Below are 18,622 nucleotides of genomic sequence, written 5' to 3'. Positions count from 1 at the left end.
CGCAAGCCCGAGGGAGGGGTGGAGCAATGGTTCGCGACGAGCGCAGAGATCCTTTCGATCCATGAGACGGCAAAGTATTCCCGATGCAATCGCAGAATACTCCCACCGCCCCCCGACAAAACGATTCCCAGTCGATCTGAAGGAAGGTGCTTCATGCACGATGGACTTGAAGGTACGTCACGAAGGAGCCCCACGTGCTGCATCGATGCACTTGCCGAGCTGTGCAGTGCCCGTGCTAATTGGTTGTGCAGGGGGAGCTCCGGCGCTGACTAAAGGGAGCCTCCATTGCAAGTAAGTAAATTTCGCCCCAAGTGAGTCCAAAAACGACTGATGTGGCGCAACGAAAGTCGGCTTGTTCTCTCTCGTTTTTATTACGTTTCTGCAAAAAGCGATCAACGAAGTGCCTCACATTGCATTTTCAATAAATCACGTGGGCTTTCGCAAACTTGTACTCCTTGAATCACTGCTCTCGCCTTCCCTTCCACGAACACCACTTGAGTCATCCATCACCTTCAGTACTGAGTTAATGTTATAAACAATGACCAATTAAAAGCATCTAATACCGCTCCCCACTACCTCTGCCATCATGGCTCTCGTCCCTGTCCCCTCTGGATATACGCAGCACCGTCTACGTGACAACATGGGCAGGAACCGGTACGTGGGCAATGATATGGAAATGAGACTGGCAGAGGCCTCCTCGAGATAAACCGATCATCCATCCACTGTTTCTCACAAATCCCCCCACACTTGATCCTGCGTGATGTAGGGCAGTGGTGGGGGCGGGATTAGGGAGCCCATGGAGGCTTCAAAAGATCAGCTTTGGTAAGACACACAGAAAAGGTATTGTGTGTACACTTGTCAAAACCTCATTCGTGCCAAGCTCGCCGACATGGATGGACCGCACTTGATGCCTCTCCGCAGCTCTCAAAGGAACCCGTGGGCAAAACTCCAATTACCTGGAGACCTCCCAGGAAAAGAACAAAGTATAGGCAGAACGCTTGCTTTCAGAGCAATCGATGCCAAGAAGGTGTAGCTCGAAACGAGGTCGACTCGTTAAATAAAGGGGTGGGGGAGAAGTTTCAGTTAAGAAAATAATAAACAAGTGCCAAGTGAGAGGAGGGTCCACGTGATACACCTCCACTGTTCAAGGCAACTAACCCCTACCTCCTTCCCAAAATATCCCTCCCCCACTCTACCCATACTATCCTTAAAAAACTTGGTTACAATCAACTCAGGCAGTTAGATAGATTTCACGTTCCCCTATGACAAATCTCTCTCCACCCAATTAATCTCAAAATCGAAGCGGACAACTTCATTTTAGTACAATGAAACCCCCGTGGGGCCTACACTATCCCTACCAAGTTTGTTGGTGATCACTCAAGCCATTAGAGAATTAGCCTACTTACGTCTGCCAAGTTTTGTGGCCCTACATTGCTCCGTTCTCAAGGTATACAAGAGAGAAGGGAACAGACAAACAGAAAAAGTTTATTTTATTTTATTATTAACACCACAGGAGGAAGGTCAAGCCCAAAAAGTAAGAGCCCCCCCCCCCCCCGAGTAGAAAAGGAAAGAAATAAGATGGGAAAATATCATCAGGATGGGGCTGCTGCAGATGATTGGTCCACAGTGAAATAAAGAGATGTTGAGGAACTTCAGGAACTTTGCAAACAAGGAGTGGTCCAGATGGCACCGACGGTGCAAACTTAGTGGGCATTGGAACGCCCTCCCGGAATCCTGTGCCCAGTTCGGCTCCAGTCGCAAACTGGCAGAGGAAGGGACCCAATATTCTGCGCTAGAACGGCTAGTTGACGAGGCAGCCACCCATGGCGCTACACCCGGGTCCGGGCCTAGAGATTCCTGGAGGCAAGCCGATGTGAAAACCGACTCCCTCTAGCAGGCACTGCAGAACCAGGAATGCAACTCATAGGCAGTAGGAACCCCCAAAAACCCCCAATCCGGCAGCTTAACCCAATAGATTGCAACACAACCAATGTTCCATTAAAGGCTCTGAAGGAACATGTGGTGGTACCGCCCTGGGTGACTGCAGACAGTCTACCGCTTGACAATGGAATGCGACAATAAGGGCAGCTTTGCCTGATTTCACACTGGTTGGCAAACGTGCTGCATGTGGGAAAAAAATAAAATAATTGAAAACCTGCTCTATGCAAACATTAGTTTCCACTTTAATTTACACGAATTTAAATTATGGTTACCAAAAAGCTGGACAAAATACCAAACAAACGTCAGCACATAACAAGCTAAATTCTCCTGGTGAGGTGTTTGTATGTGACGTGAACACTGGCAGTAAAGCGACAAAGGTTTCTGGAGATTTCCACAGGCCCCAAGGAACTGCTGCACTGATGACGACACAATCTGGATGTATTCGATCCACACCGTGGTCATGGCTCACTGCTCAGCTATCCGCTGTCGGCTCGCTCTCCGACAGGCTTCTACTGGCAAACAACTCATCCTCCATCGATAGGGTCTCCCTATGGTTTGGATTGGCTGTCGGGCACGTCCGCCAAACACCGAAAGCCTAGGTTGCCAGCTGAGCTATCGGGTGTATTCTGGCTTCGCGCTCCGCAGCGGTACCGGAAGCAGTAAGACTGAGGAAGAGAAGGAAGTCAAAGTTCCACACATCAAAGGTAACAAGCAAACGATGTAGTATTTGAGGATTACAATTGGCATAGGGCCTAAACTGGGGCCCAAATCATCTATCCCAACCAAAAAGATCCAACTGACCCGATGGCACATGAAGGAGCCACCTTTCTTCACCTTGTCTTTTCCGTTGGCAGGCCCCGTCTGTGGAAAAGGAAAAGTTATTAAAGCGGAAACAAAAAAGTAATTTGTGGCTTCACAAAGGAAAACTGGCCTACATAATCACAATTAGTATGAATAATCGGGATACCAAGTTGAGGCGCACTCACTGGGTTATGACTGGGTGAGGATGTGTGCCGTGTTTCCCACCAATCTGCAGTCCATTCCCACACGTTGCCCACCATATTGTGCAGCCCATATCCATTAGTGGGAAAGGAGAAAACCTGAAAAAATAAGTCAAAGAGGTGAGAAGGATGTTTCCATTATGATCGAGCAAAGGACTGGTATAATCCCTTGCATCAGAACTCTTTTGAGTGAGTGGGTGAAGAATGGCATTAACATTGCTGGGAGAGAATGCATCCACCCACACATTCTGCAGGAGCTCGATACACGAATCGCTGCACCAGCGCAGCTATTCATAATCATACTGCATAACATTGGTATCATGTTCAAACAGGGTGAAAATGCAACACAACTCATCGTGCAAAATGCACATCTGACACATCTGGTTCACTTTGCAAAGTCCAATATATGCATAGGTTAATACCGGGCCCAAAGCATTATTCTCCGGTGATGAAACCTGCTTTCGCCAAATGAGATCTGTTGTGGAAAATCAAGTTGTGGAAACATGCTCAGCGATACTCCGAAAACAATGATAGGATTTTCTACTTGTTTTGTAAATACAGCTATAATATCAAACTATCAATCAGATACTGTAAATCTGGCAAACATGGATTTTATGGGGATTACACTACATATTTGGTTCCCCAATCACACTATTACTGAGAAGCTGCTGTACATTTAGAAGGAATTTAAAAGTTATACATGGTACCAGAGCAAACCTAGCCAGGGTACCGGGACGCAAACCGAGCCAGTGTCCCGGAATGCAAGCTTAGACAGGGTAGCGGGACGCAAACTGAGCTAGTGTCCTACAATAGAAACTGAGCCAGGGTCCCGGAATGCAAACCGAGAAAGGGTCCCGGAATGCAAGCTTAGACAGGGTAGCGGGACGCAAACCGAGCCAGTGTCCTGGAATGCAAACTGAGCCAGGGTCCCGGAATGCAAACCTAGACAGGGTCCCAGGACGCAAACCGAGCCAGTGTCCTGGAATGCAAACTGAGCCAGGGTCCCGGAATGCAAACCTAGGCAGGGTCCCAGAATGCAAGCTTAGACAGGGTAGCGGGACGCAAACCGAGCCAGTGTCCTAGGATGCAAACTCAGCCAGGATCCCGGAATGCAAACCTAGACAGGGTGCCGGAATGCAAGCTTAGACAGGGTCCCAGGACGCAAACCAAGCCATTGTCCTGGAATTCAAACTGAGCCAGGGTCCCGGAATGCAAGCTTAGACAGGGTAGTGGGACGGAAAGCGAGCCAGTGTCCTAGAATGCAAACTGAGCCAGGGTCCCGGAATGCAAACCTAGACTGGGTCCCGGAATGCAAACCAAGCTGAGCCAGGGTCCTAGAATGCAAACTGAGCCAGGGTCCCGGAATGCAAACCTAGACAGAGTCCCGGAATGCATGCTTAGACAGGGTAGCGGGACGCAAACCTAGCCAGTGTACCGGGCAGTGATGTAGGACTGGAGTCCACTTTGTGAAGGACTTAGACGACTTTCAGCACTTAGACTATCAATCAGATCCTGTAAATCTAGCAAACATAGATTTTGTGGGGATAACACTACGCATTTGGTCCACAGACTCTGAATGCCAAATACTCGGACTTGGCCCGATTCCAGCTTGAGTCCGGCAAAATTTAGTGTACAGTAAAACTTTTAGGGTACACTTGAAATAAAAACTATACAGTAAAACTTTCAATGTACAGCACCAAAAAACCCGCATGTACAGAAACCAAACATAATTGGTTTCCCGCCAAAACGCTTTTATCATGACCCCCGTGAAGCATTATAAAGGATTAGTGGACAAAATTAGACAATCCTGCACTCCTGCATTGGAAAATTAAAATAACTCTAATTTTAATAAACGCCAGCATCTTACCTTCGTGTAACGGTGCGCGATCCAAAACACATTGTTTTTTTTTTTTTGTTTTTTTTTTTGTATACAAGATCGAGGCTCGTGAAAGAGCTATTAGGAATCACATTAGGGAGAGTTATTAGGAATAATACTATTAGGAACAATAGGAATAATATTATTAGGAATTATATTAGGAATAATACTATTAGGAATCATACAAAAAGTCGAACCGACACATAAAACACAAAATAAGGGGAGCGGTAGACAAGATGGGGAGAGAGGGGGAAGGACACAAACACAACATTTGAGAGCAGGGACATCGGGAGAAATGTGGGAGGGGGAGGGCTTGGGGGGAGGTGGGAGAGGTATAAAACATATGGACACTGCAAGGACTTCCAGGAAAGAAGTTGGAATTTCAAAAAAAGTGTATCTGAGGTGAATTAGCGGGGGTAGAAAAGATCAAGGTTTTGGATGGGGGAAGATAAGAGATGGTGGTGAACAGCTGTTTTAAAGACCTGGAGGTAGGAGTGGGATTGAAGGGAGTGGGGGAGTTTGTTCCAGAGGCGGGAGAAAAGGGGATTGAAAGAGTGAAGGTGAGCAGAGAGCCTTGATTTTGGCAGTTTAACCATAAGAGGGTTGCTGGCAGATCTTGTGCGACCTGTAGGAATATTAAATGTTCTTTCAAAGAGCAATTTAAACGATATACTGAATCACTTTAAAACCAAAAACTAAATGGCTTAACTTCATACCCTATCAATGCTTTAGAACGACACAAAAATAAGGTAACATTTTCCGTATAATGATAAGAATGAGGTTTTGGAGTGTAAAAAGAAACTGGGAACGAGTCATCTATTTATACACTGCCTTAAGCGATCTTTCTTAATCTATATTGAAAAAATATAGGTTTAATAAACATAGTAACAAAGGTACTTTACATCGTTGTAACTGTAAACATGAAAAAGATGATTATTTGGATATTCATATCAACAAGTTAGGTGTTACTTTAAGTGTTTTGAAAAACCAATTAAAAATAAGTAATTATATCTCACTCCCGATTGGCTAAGATGATGCCTTCCATATCTCCGTTATTGTTTGAGCTAGAACCTCGAAATTTCGCATGCTTAACTGCCAATGCAACCCCAAGGACGTGTTAAATTATTGGGGGCCATAGCATGTCGGAAATCAAAACTACAGCGGTCCCCGTGCTGTTAGGGTTACGATTAGGGATGTTCATATTCGATTTTTTTAGAAAAAAAAATCATATCAGTGTGAATGGGATTGCTGTACTTACAGAAATGTGGTCGGAATGTCAAATCTGATAATCTATATATATAAAGCACAGTTTGTGTGTGTGTGTGTGTGTGTAATGTTACCGGTAGACTCCTAAACGGAGAGGCTCACGTACTTGATATTTGGCACAGACATGGCCATTAGGCCTGGGAAGAACATGGCCGACTGTTACGTGGTCCCCTCGGTGAATACCTGGTCTCGGTGACCCACGGACCGTGAGAGGAACTTCGCCAGAAAGCTGTATTATATATGCGCTTTCGCCACGCAATCCATATGAATTTCACCCAAGAGACAACTGACGTTCAAGGATATATTTCAATGGGAATGACCATACAATTGCAATGACACAACCACGGAGATTTTCCCCGAGCAATCAACCATATACAACCATCAACAATTCCCAATTCACAAGCCCTTTCCTATGAGTAAGATGGCCATCTTATATACGGGTGTCCCGGTGAGTACTCACTACACCCTTTTGGTCTCGGTCCCGCACAATGTCTCTGGGCCCCTCCTGACCAAGATGATGGTCGCCGTCACCGCACTCGGGCGGTTGAACGAACCCCGGGTGGATGTGGTTCCACCGGGCAGGTATCGTACCAGGCACCGTGGCTGCAGCCCCTCGTGGCCACGCGAAGCGGATACGGTAAAGCAAGCCAAACCCCACGCCGCTTGCAAGGCGCGTTAGGCCCCAACGTGCGACCCGCACGCGTCTGTTTGGACGGTGCCGCGCGAACGAGGCCAGACGCGGGTCGATGCACGGCCCCACGTCAACTTGCCGTCTCCACCGGGCAGGTACACGTCCCGGTAATTCCTCTCGCCAGACAGGCTTCGGATCGGAACGCCGCTTTTCCACGCAGCGCAAGGTCGATCCCTCCTTTTGTCGGAGCGGGGCGAGGAAGAATAATACTCGTCCTTTTTCCTCGTGTCTTTTCCTCTTCCGTTTCCGGTCACTTCCGTTTCCGGCCACTCCCTCAGAAGGGCTCCTGACCCTCCAACCACAACAACTACACAACAACTTAATATACTACACACGGATAAGCAAAGACCTGAATGGTAATTCACATACATTCACATAAATATGTAACACCGACCTAAAAATTTATTTCATAATATTTTTTTCCCATATTTTTACCTCAGCGCATTTCAGCGAGGAATATTATGACCGGAATGGCAGAGCAGCGCGCTGATTCGCTCAGAGCGATCACGTGATGTTCCTTGCCGCCATTAACTCAGTTACGCGTTCGCACGTATTTCAGAGCGAAAAGCGATTGCGTTTTTTCACATTTCAGCGAGGAACATTGCCATTCACACCACATAGGTTTTTTTTTCTTTCATCTTTAGATCCATATTTTTTTTCAGCGAGGAATATTATACACGGAATCTGAATCGGTGGCAGAGCAGCGCGCTGATTCAATGATTCGCGCGCCCTCCCCCCTCCCCCCTCCCCCCCCCCTTCCCCTCTCCCCTCCCCCCCTCCCCTCTCCCCTCCCCCCCCTTCCCCTCTCCCCTCCCCCCCTTCCCCTCTCCCCTCCCCCCCTTCCCCTCTCCCCTCCCCCCCTCTCCTCTCCCATCCCCCCCTCTCCTCTCCCATCCCTTCCCCTCCCCCCCTCTCCTCCCCTCCCCCTCCCCATCTCCCCCCTCTCCTCCCCTCCCCCCCTCTCCTCCCCTCCCCCCCTCCTCCTCCTCCCCCTCCCCCTCCCATCCCTCCCCTCCCGCCCTCTCCTCCCCTCCCCCCCTCCCGCCCTCTCCTCCCCTCCCCCCTCCCCCTCCTCCCTCTCCTCCCCTCCCCCTCCCCCCTCTTCTCCCTCACGTTTATACACGGAATGCCAGGTACTTCCCCCACCCTCTTCTCCCCTCCCCACCCTCTTCTCCCCTCCCCACCCTCTTCTCCCCTCCCCCACTCTCCTCCCCTCCCCCCCCCCGTTCCCCTCCCCTCCTCTTCCCCCTCCCCTCCCCCGCCCGGCAATGCCGGGTACTTCTGCTCGTTAAAAATAAAATGAAAGAATTAGATCAAAGATATTATGGTTAGGAATTTTTTGGTTGATTTTTTAGAATAAATCATATCACGGTGTGCAGGGGATTGTTGTGATTCCAGAAAGTGTTGGGAATGTCAAATCTGACAAACAATGAAGGAAATAGAGCGAAAATACTGTTAGGGTTAGGTCGGTTTCAAAGACAATATGCGGCTAAAATAAGCTACCGAATTGTCTAAATATGGTCAGAATCTGTTTCCTCAACAAAAAGTAACCTAAAATGTTTGTTGCAATATTTGTTTCTATTTTAAAAACGTATTTTTCAAAATTGGATCTGGAAAGACTGAGTTAGATTTCTCTTTGCGAAGTTTACTACATTTTTTTTGCCACCTTTATGTCGAACTCTGAACGTCTTTATTTGAAGCGACAAGTAAGAAGGTAAATATGGCCTCATTTTTTTTAACATATAAAATGTTCACATATATATTTGTCCTAAGTATGTACAGTAATTTGTGTGGTTTAGCGGTGCGTAGTAATGGAGCACTGCTTTTCTTTGTTTTTGTTTTTTAAGTCCTTAGCCGTTATTTGTTATTTTTATGGTACTAATGGTTAATGTACAAGTGTGACATTTGTCATATTACCCAAAATGTTACTTTTGTTGACTATGAAGCACTTTAAAAGACGTGTACACTTTAGATGAAATGCAAAGTAATTTCTCCTTTAATCATGCATTAAACTTTAATTTTTAACGTTGAATTTTACTTATAGACATGTAGTTGAGACGTGCGTTTAATTCCTTTATGTTTAATTGCAATATTTACTGTTTTAATAACAAGGTCCGACAATGCCTCACAAGGCCTATACTAGCTGATAACATTCTTAAATATGTTAATATATCAGTTTATCCTTTAGTTACATTATTAAAAGGGAAACTACAGACCGTCTTCATGCTTGTGTTTAACGTTGTGAATGATTGGAGGAAAATTCCCCATCATCAAAATCAAATTTTGGATGTGTCAAGGTGATGTTGCTGAGAACAACAAGTGATTGAATTAACCTGTAAGATGTAAAATAAATTGAATACAGTAGCTGGGACCTTAAAAAGTAATGTCTGCTATTGCTCGTGTAAATGTGTTTGGTTTTGTCAACCATAAAGAGTTTGTGTCTCAAGACACAGAAGAGAAAACACCCTGCGAAATGTCGATTTTGTGGCGGCGCTGGTGGGCAGATCGTCGATGTCTGTGGGATGACACCAAATTCCACCCGACACCTACAACGAGTCCACAAAGCAAAGTAAGTTTGTTTAACTAATCCAATAATTATAAATTATAGTTATAAATTTGCAATACTGCATTGCGAAGTACTAACAGCAGATACACTTACAAGCTCCAGCTCCAGTGAAGACATTCCTGGATCTGATAAACCCAAGGGAAAGACAAGTAGCGAGGAGGACGAAGACCCACCTCAGCCAGGAAAGGTCCCCGTCTGTTCGCTCGCTATCAGACATTTACCCGAAAAAGAAATGGTGGTGGAGAGAGTGGACCTGTCAGCATCAGGGCACAGATGACAAAATATTTGGAGTCTGTACAGGACGATGATCCAACGCAAAGGAGTGGTGCACTTCCAGTTTTGGGTGGAAAACAAAACCAAGTACCGTCAACTGCACAGATTAGCTTCAAAAGTACTGTGTGCTCCCACTTCAAATGCTCCAGTGGAATGATTGTTTTCAAGAGAAAGCCTTATTATGCGCCCTTATTACCCTGCGCTCGCAAAGCGAAAAGCAGGGTGAAGCATTCAGTTGCGGAATGAGTGCCGTGTGCCGTACATGTCTGCATTTTAAAAATTCATTTTCTCGGCAACCGTTGGTCCGATTGACACGAAATTTTACCATGAAAGCGCCTCAGCCTGTACAATTTTATTATTCATAATTATGACGTCATAGGTCACGTGGTACGGGCGCCATCTTGAAAAAACGTTACACCTCTACATCTCCCAAACCACTCAATGGAAAAAATTGAAACATGGCTCATTGACAAGTACTCACCATGGGGAATAAGATATGTTGATGGTGATGTCATCGGTGCCTTAATTATGACGTCATAATTCGACAAGTACAACGCTTGATCTGATCAGTATGAATAAAACAAAAATTCCTCTGCAACTGTTAGACTGATGGACACAAAATTTTCAGAATATGTACGGCTCCTGTATAATTTTTTCATGATAATTATAACGTCATAGATCACGTGGTACAGATGCCATCTTGGAAAAAATCGAAAAAAGTTGCACCTCTATCTCCGAAACCGCTCCATGGAAAAAATTGAAACATGGCTCATTGTCAAGCACTCCCCTTGGGAAATAAGATATGTTAATGATGATGGCAACTGTGCCTTCGTTATGATGTCATAATTCGACAAGTGCAACACGTATCCGATCATTGTGAATTTTTTTTCTGAGCAACTGTTGGTCTGATGGGCACGAAATTTTCACCATAGGAGCATCTCCTCATGTAGAATGTTTTAATGATAATCATGACGTCATAGATCATGTGGTACAGGTGCCATATTGGAAAAACTTCGCACCTCCATATCTCTGAAACCACTCCATGGAAAAAATTAAGACCTGACTCATTGTCACCACCTCCCCATGGGGAATAAGATATGTTAATGATGTCATCGGTGCCTTCGTTATGGCGTCATAATTCGACAAATACAACACTTATCCAACCAATCATTATTTTAAATTTTTTAGCAACTGTTGGTCTGATGGACACGAAATTTTCACCATAGGAGCACCTCCTCCTTTAGAATATTTTAATGATGATCATGACGTCATAGGTCATGTGGTACAGGCGCTATCTTGGAAAAACCGAAAAATGTTGCACCTCTATATCTCCAAAACCGCTGCTTGGAAAAAATTGAAACATGGTTCATTGTAAAGAACTCCATATGGAGAATAGGTGTTGTTGACGATGACGTCATTGGTGCCATAATTATGACGTCATTGGTGCCATAATTATGACGTCATAATTCGACTGGGACAACGCTTAGTCTGATCAGTTTGAAATGTAATGAGCGTGATCTATGCAACAATTATATTAGAGAATTTAAATTTATGATGTCATCGCTCACGTGGTCTGGCAGCCATATTGGATCAAAGAAAAACAATGTTCAAAAACAGAAGAGTTGGCTCACAACAAGTTGACTGTGCAGGATAAGTATTCTATGAATACCATCTAGTTCTAAAATGCAATGAATCTATGCTTGGCAGCAAGTAGCAACCATTCACCCCAAGCTTCATTAGTTCATCCATTAGTTCATTGAAATTGTAGAGATATAGATAATATGATAATAAAAAATTTAACATATTTATGAAAACTTGAAAAGTAGCATAATTGTCCAACTCACAGGCAATATTTTAAGAAAGTCTGGTAGACTTAAAATCACTGTTTTCAAATGATTTAGAAGTCTACAATTTGAGCTATGTTTATGTGATGCTGTTTTGGACTTTGATAACTTTGACAGTTGACAATCAATGCAATATTTTTCTACCGTATTTTCTGGACAAGATTCGTATGCTATCAGAAACTTTGCAGTCCGAAACGAATAAGCAAGCTACAGCAAGAGGGCCATAATATGGAATAAAATGTTGATGCAAGTTCAAGTTACAATGTTAGTCGGTTTTGATATTTGTCTTCATTTAGATGATACATAAATATAAATAAATTTGTTTCTTTGCCACTTTTCCAATACATGTTCAGCACATGTCTCAGATTCTGACTCGGAATGCCAAGTACTTGAACTGGTGACTGCTGAACTCGGACTTTGATTCGGACAGCTTGGACTAGGTCTCGGACCAGGTGGACTCGATACAACACTGGAACCGGGCCACAAACCTAGCCAGTGTACAGTGCCTTCAGAAAGTATTCACACACCTTGACTTTTTCACATTTTGTTGTGTTACAGCCTGAATTTAAAATGGATTAAATTGAGATTATTTCTGTCACTGATCTACACATAATCTATCTATAATTCCAGTAATCTCTGTGTGTATGTTTGTATGTTTGTATGTTTGTATGTTTGTATGTTTGTATGTTTGTATGTCTGTGACCGCTGTTTCTCGACAACCACGGGTCCGATATACTTGAAACTTGCCAGGTATATTGCTGGGGACCCGAGGATGTGCCTTTTCAAGGTTTCATATTAATCGGAGAAGTAGTTACCGAGCTATGTCCAAAAAACGATTCAACCAATCAGAGAGCAGCGAGCTATCACGTGTGCCGAACGTGGCGAACAGACTCTGCCTCGGACGGCACATTTGAGAGCGTATTCATTTATTTCACGTTGGAAAACTATGTTGCCGTTAAACTATGTTTTAAAACTAATTAAAACTAATTTGCGATTCATCGTAACTGCGATTTGCGACCTTCCGGACAGTGAAGACTGCACTTCCGGCAGCCAATCACAGAACGCGTTGTTGCGTAGGCGTGGCCGATGTGAGAGCGAGCCGAGCCGAGCGCGTGCGCCATTACGGTTCGTAATTCGATTTCTTCCGGAGAAAATAATAATTTCTCGATTTCTTATGCGCATTATTTCTCCCAATTCAGTCAGAGCGAAGGGCGGAAGCGAAGAGCGTTGTTTTTTTTGTTTACGGGCGTACGGGCGTACGGGCGGGGTAGAGCGTACGGGTAGCGTTTTTTTTTTTTTTTGGCAAGGAACGGGCACCCACGTACGGGCATGCCCTAGTACTCCATAATGCCAAAGTGGAATGGTTGAAAAAAAAATTGTACAACATAGTTAAAAATGAAATACAGAAATATCTAATTTACACAAGTATTTCAACCCATGAGTCAATACTTCATAGAAGCACCTTTGGCAACGATTACAGCTTTGAGTCTTCTTGGTTATGTCAGTATCAGCTTTGCACATCTGGATTTGGGGAGTTTCTCCCATTCTTCCTTGCAGATTATCTCAAGCTCTGTCAAGTTGGATGGAGAGCATCGGGAACAGCAATCTTCAAGTCTTTTGACAGATTCTCAATGGGATTCAAGTCTGGGCTTTGGCTGGGTCACTCAAGGACTTTCACATTCTTGTTCTGAAGCCATTCTAGTGTTGCTTTGGCTGTATGCTTGGGGTCATTGTCCTGTTGGAACGTAAATTTTGGCAGCAGTCTATCGTCTTTTGCACTCTTAAGCGTTCTCCTCAAATATTTGCTTGTATTTGGCTACATTCATTGTTCCCTTTATCCTTACAAGTCTCCCCGTCCCTGCCACTGAAAAGCATCACCATGTGGCATGATGCTGCCACCACCATGCTTCATAGCAGGGATGGCGTTAGATGGGTGATGAGCTGTGCTCGGTTTCCACCAGATGTAGCACTTTGCATTCAGGACAGAGAGTTCAATTTTAATATCATCAGACCACAGTAGAATAGAAAAGTCAACCTAATGATTGTATATGAGTGTTTCATTTTCCTAATTTTAACAAATTATGGGGTGTGGCTAAACATGCGAACTCATTCCTTTCTCTTTCTGGCCGTTATGGACATGAGGGAAATTCGGAATTTGGTCAGGGTACCAACAAAAGACCTGCTTTTACTTAAAGGCACTGTGAGATATTGCACACCCATAAATGCTGGAGTGTGAGATAATCATACGAAAATATGCAATTTGGTGTCTGTCTGTCTGTCTGATGATTTTTCTGTCTGATGATGAGTGTGAGATAATCATACGAAAATATGCAATTTGGTGTCTGTCTGTCTGTCTGATGATTTTTTGACCGCGATGCATTCGATCGTTACTTAAAATGCAGTGTGAGATAATCATACGAAAATATGCAATTTGGTGTCTGTCTGTCTGTCTGATGATTTTTTGACCGCGATGCATTCGATCGTTACTTATCCAGTCTCAACCAAACTTGACAGGATAACTGAGGGTCACACAATGAAGGTTGTAGCGCATTCATTTGCACCCCTGCCCAAGGGGGTTTTCTCCCCCAAGCGGATTTTCCCCGCCATTGCCGCTAATGGAGTTGCGTGTTGAGGTGTATATCCATGTTAAGTTAGCTTTATCGTGGTGTTTTTTCAAGGCTGCTTCTCATAACAAAACAAATGACAGCATAATATTAATGATATTACAAAACAATATTAATACTAATAATGTCCCACCTCCACAAGGGTTTTTTTTGCTCCTTGAACAAATGTCATGTCAACGTTTATAAATAGCTTATCATGGCGTTTTTGTGGGATCAACGGCCCAACAGCCTCTACCAGAAGTAAAAAATATTATAAACCATAAGCACGTATGATTACCTTTTTAAACAGTTCCTAATGCTTTTTATAACAATAAACAAAGAAATTTGGAGGAATCTGGACATCACTCAATGCTTATCACCTCGCCTTACGCATCCGATCCTAGATAGACTGTATTCTATATACCCAACAAGGAATAATAACACGATCTTTCCTGCCGCTAACGTGGACTTCTTCCAAGGCGTTTTTTGTGGTGTTTTTCCAAAGCCGCTTCTCATTACAAAGGTAACAAGCGTTACGCCTAGGTCCCCCGTCGGTGAAGTGATGCGAGTTGACAAAGTGGAAGACGCAAGGCGGCCATCTTGGATTTTGACATGGCGACCCAATTTTCAACAGCGTTCTTCCTTATGCCTAGATACACCCACACAACAGATTAGAGGTTGGTACTTCGCTTATTTTTCAAGATATTCCGCTCACAAGGTTCAGACATACATGGCGGCGGCCATCTTGGATTTTGACGTGGCGACCCAATTTTCAATAGCGTTCTTCCTTATGCCTAGATACACCCACACACCAGATCAGAAGTTAGTAGTTCGTTTATTTTTCAAGATATTTCGCTCACAAGGTTCAGACATATACATGGTGGCGGCCATCTTGGATTTTGACGTGGTGACCCAATTTTCAATAGCGTTCTTTCTTATGCGTAGATACACCCACACACCAGATTAGACGTTAGTAGTTCGTTCATTTTTCACGATATTTCGCTCACAAGGTTCAGACATATATATGGTGGTGGCCATCTTCGATTTTGACGTGGCGACCCAATTTTCAATAGCGTTCTTCCTTATGCGTAGATACAGCCACACACCAGATTAGACGTTAGTAGTTCGTTTATTTTTCAAGATATTTCACTCACAAGGTTCAGACATATATATGGTGGCGGCCATCTTGGATTTTGACGTGGCGACCCAATTTTCAAAAGCGTTCTTCCTTATGCGTAGATACACCCACACACCAGATTAGACGTTCGTAGTTTATTTATTTATTTATTTATACTGAATCGAGGCTCGTGAAAGAGCTGACAACCGCGAGGGAAAGACAGTACAGGGGGACCGCGAGGGAAAGACAGCACAGGGGGACCGCGAGGGAAAGACAGCACAGGGGGCCCCGCGAGGGAAAGACAGCACAGGGGGACCCGTGAGGGAAAGACAGCACAGGGGGACCGCGAGGGAAAGACAGCACAGGGGGACCGCGAGGGAAAGACAGCACAGGGGGACCGCAATGGAAAGACAGCACAGGGGGACCGCGGGGGAAAGACAGCACAGGGGGACCGGGGGGGAAAGACAGCACAGGGGGACCGCGAGGGAAAGACAGCACAGGGGGACCGCGAGGGAAAGACAGCACAGGGGGACCGCGAGGGAAAGACAGCACAGGGGGACCGCGAGGGAAAGACAGCACAGGGGGACCGCGAGGGAAAGACAGCACAGGGGGACCGCGAGGGAAAGACAGCACAGGGGGACCGCGAGGGAGGGGGACAGACAGGGGGACAGACAGGGGGACAGACAGGGGGACAGCGAGGGAAAGACAGCACAAGGGCACCACGAGGGAAAGACAGCACAGGGGGACCACAAGGGAAAGACAGCACAAGGGCACCACGAGGGAAAGACAGCACAGAGGGACCACGAGGGAAAGACAGCACAAGGGCACCACGAGGGAAAGACAGCACAAGGGCACCACGAGGGAAAGACAGCACAAGGGCACCACGAGGGAAAGACAGCACAGTGGGACCATGAGGGAAAGACAGCACAAGGGCACCACGAGGGAAAGACAGCACAGAGGGACCACGAGGGAAAGACAGCACAAGGGCACCACGAGGGAAAGACAGCACAGAGGGACCACGAGGGAAAGACAGCACAAGGGCACCACGAGGGAAAGACAGCACAGAGGGACCGCGAGGGAAAGACAGCACAGTGGGACCGCGAGGGAAAGACAGCACAGTGGGACCGCGAGGGAAAGACAGCACAGGGGGACCGCGAGGGAAAGACAGCACAGGCGGACCACGAGGGAAAGACAGCACAGAGGGACCGTGAGGGAAAGACAGCACAGGGGGACCACGAGGGAAAGACAGCACAGGGGGACCACGAGGGAAAGACAGCACAGGGGAACCACGAGGGAAAGACAGCACAGAGGGACCATGAGGAAAAGACAGCACAAAGGGACCGCGAGGGAAAGACAGCACAGGGGGCCCCGCGAGGGAAAGACAGCACAGGGGGACCCGCGAGGGAAAGACAGCACAGGGGGACCGCGAGGGAAAGACAGCACAGGGGGACCATGAGGGAAAGACAGCACAGAGGGACCGTGAGGAAAAGACAGCACAAAGGGACCGCGAGGGAAAGACAGCACAGGGGGCCCCGCGAGGGAAAGACAGCACAGGGAGACCCGCGAGGGAAAGACAGCACAGGGGGACCGCGAGGGAAAGACAGCACAGGGGGCCCCGCGAGGGAAAGACAGCACAGGGAGACCCGCGAGGGAAAGACAGCACAGGGGGACCGCGAGGGAAAGACAGCACAGGGGGACCGCGAGGGAAAGACAGCACAGTGGGACCACGAGGGAAAGACAGCACAGTGGGACCGCGAGGGAAAGACAGCACAGAGGGACCGCGAGGAAAAGACAGCACAGTGGGACCGCGAGGGAAAGACAGCACAGAGGGACCGGAGGGAAAGACAGTACAGGGGGACCACGAGGGAAAGACAGCACAGGGGGACCGTGAGGGAAAGACAGCACAGGGGGACCACGAGGGAAAGACAGCACAGGGGGCCCCGCGAGGGAAAGACAGCACAGGGGGACCCACGAGGGAAAGACAGCACAGGGGGACCCGCGAGGGAAGGCCAGTACAGGGGGAACCGCGAGGGAAAGAGAGTACAGAGGGACCGCGAGGGAAAGACAGTACAGTTGGGACCGAGAGGGAAAGACAGTACAGAGGGACCGCGAGGGAAAGACAGTACAGTTGGGACAGCGAGGGAAAGACAGTACAGAGGGATCGCGAGGGAAAGACAGTACAGAGGGACCGCGAGGGAAAGACAGTACAGAGGGACCGTGAGGGAAAGACAGTACAGAGGGACCGCGAGGGAAAGACAGTACAGCGGGACCGCGAGGGAAAGACAGTACAGAGGGACCGCGAGAGAAAGACAGCACAGAGGGACCACGAGGGAAAGAGTACAGAGGGACCGCGAGGGAAAGAGAGTACAGAGGGACCGCGAGGGAAAGAGGTTCAGACATAGTTCGTTTATTTTTCAAGATATTTCACTCAAGGTTCAGACATATATATGGTGGCGGCCATCTTAGATTTTGACGTGGCGACCCAATTTTCAATAGCGTTCTTCCTTATGCGTAGATACACCCACACACCAGATTAGACGTTAGTAGTTCGTTTATTTTTCACGATATTTCGCTCACAAGGTTCAGACATATACATGGTGGCGGCCATCTTGGATTTTGACGTGGCGACCCAATTTTCAATGGCGTTCTTCCTTATGCGTAGATACATCCACACACCAGATTAGACGTTAGTAGTTCGTTTATTTTTCAAGATATTTCGCTCACAAGGTTCAGACATACATGGCGTCAGACATACATGGCGGCGGCTATCTTGGATTTTGACGTGGGTTGCACCCACACACCAGATTAGAAGTTGGTACTTCGCTTATTTTTCAAGATATTCTGCTCACAAGGTTCAGACATACATGGCGTCAGACATACATGGCGGCGGCTATCTTGGATTTTGACGTGGGTTGCACCCACACACCAAATTAGAATTCGGTCCTTCGCTTACGCACGCACGCCCGCCCGCATGCACGTTCGCACGCACGGACAAACCATAGTCCCCCTTTCGCTCCGCGGTGCGACGGGGGACAATAACAACACTTATATGGCATAATATTAATGATATATTTTCAATTACCTGATCTAACATGTTATAATGTCATGCACGGTCTGATCATTTCAATGATCTGATCTAATGTGTTATGATATCATGTATATTGTGATCCTTTCAATGACCTGATCTAACATGTCATAATATCATGCATGTTCTGATCCTTTTAGTTTCAATTACCTGATCTAACATGTTATAATATCATGGACGGTCTGATCCTTTCAATGACCTGATATAACACGTTATAATATCATGCATGTTCTCATCCTTTCAATGACCTGATCTAACATGTGATAATGTCATGCACGTTCTGATCCTTTCAATGACCTGATCTACCATGTTATAATGTCATGCATGTTCTGTTCCTTTCAATGACTTGATCTACCATG

General features: G+C 46.2%; 1 protein-coding gene across 2 annotated transcripts in view; it reads right to left on the bottom strand.

Moving 5' to 3' along the window:
* Positions 1-2,159: 2,159 nt before the first annotated feature.
* Positions 2,160-18,622, bottom strand: part of SUMF1 (sulfatase modifying factor 1) — a 33,526-nt gene continuing 17,063 nt past the window's right edge. For both annotated transcript variants that reach the window (XM_068135849.2, XM_068135840.2), the window contains exons 4-6: positions 2,928-3,041; positions 2,743-2,802; positions 2,160-2,606 (exon numbers count right to left, since the gene is read on the bottom strand). In XM_068135849.2, coding sequence (XP_067991950.2) covers positions 2,490-2,606; positions 2,743-2,802; positions 2,928-3,041 — 291 coding nt within the window. In that variant the 3' untranslated portion in view covers positions 2,160-2,489. The remainder of the gene's footprint in view (positions 2,607-2,742; positions 2,803-2,927; positions 3,042-18,622) is intronic.

Source organism: Myxine glutinosa, chromosome 1 (assembly GCF_964187855.1).
Source record: "Myxine glutinosa chromosome 1, kmMyxGlut1.1, whole genome shotgun sequence".
In the NCBI taxonomy this organism is placed as follows: domain Eukaryota; kingdom Metazoa; phylum Chordata; class Myxini; order Myxiniformes; family Myxinidae; genus Myxine; species Myxine glutinosa.
Note: the sequence above shows the minus strand (reverse complement) of the source record. Positions and strands in the feature narration are given on the sequence as shown.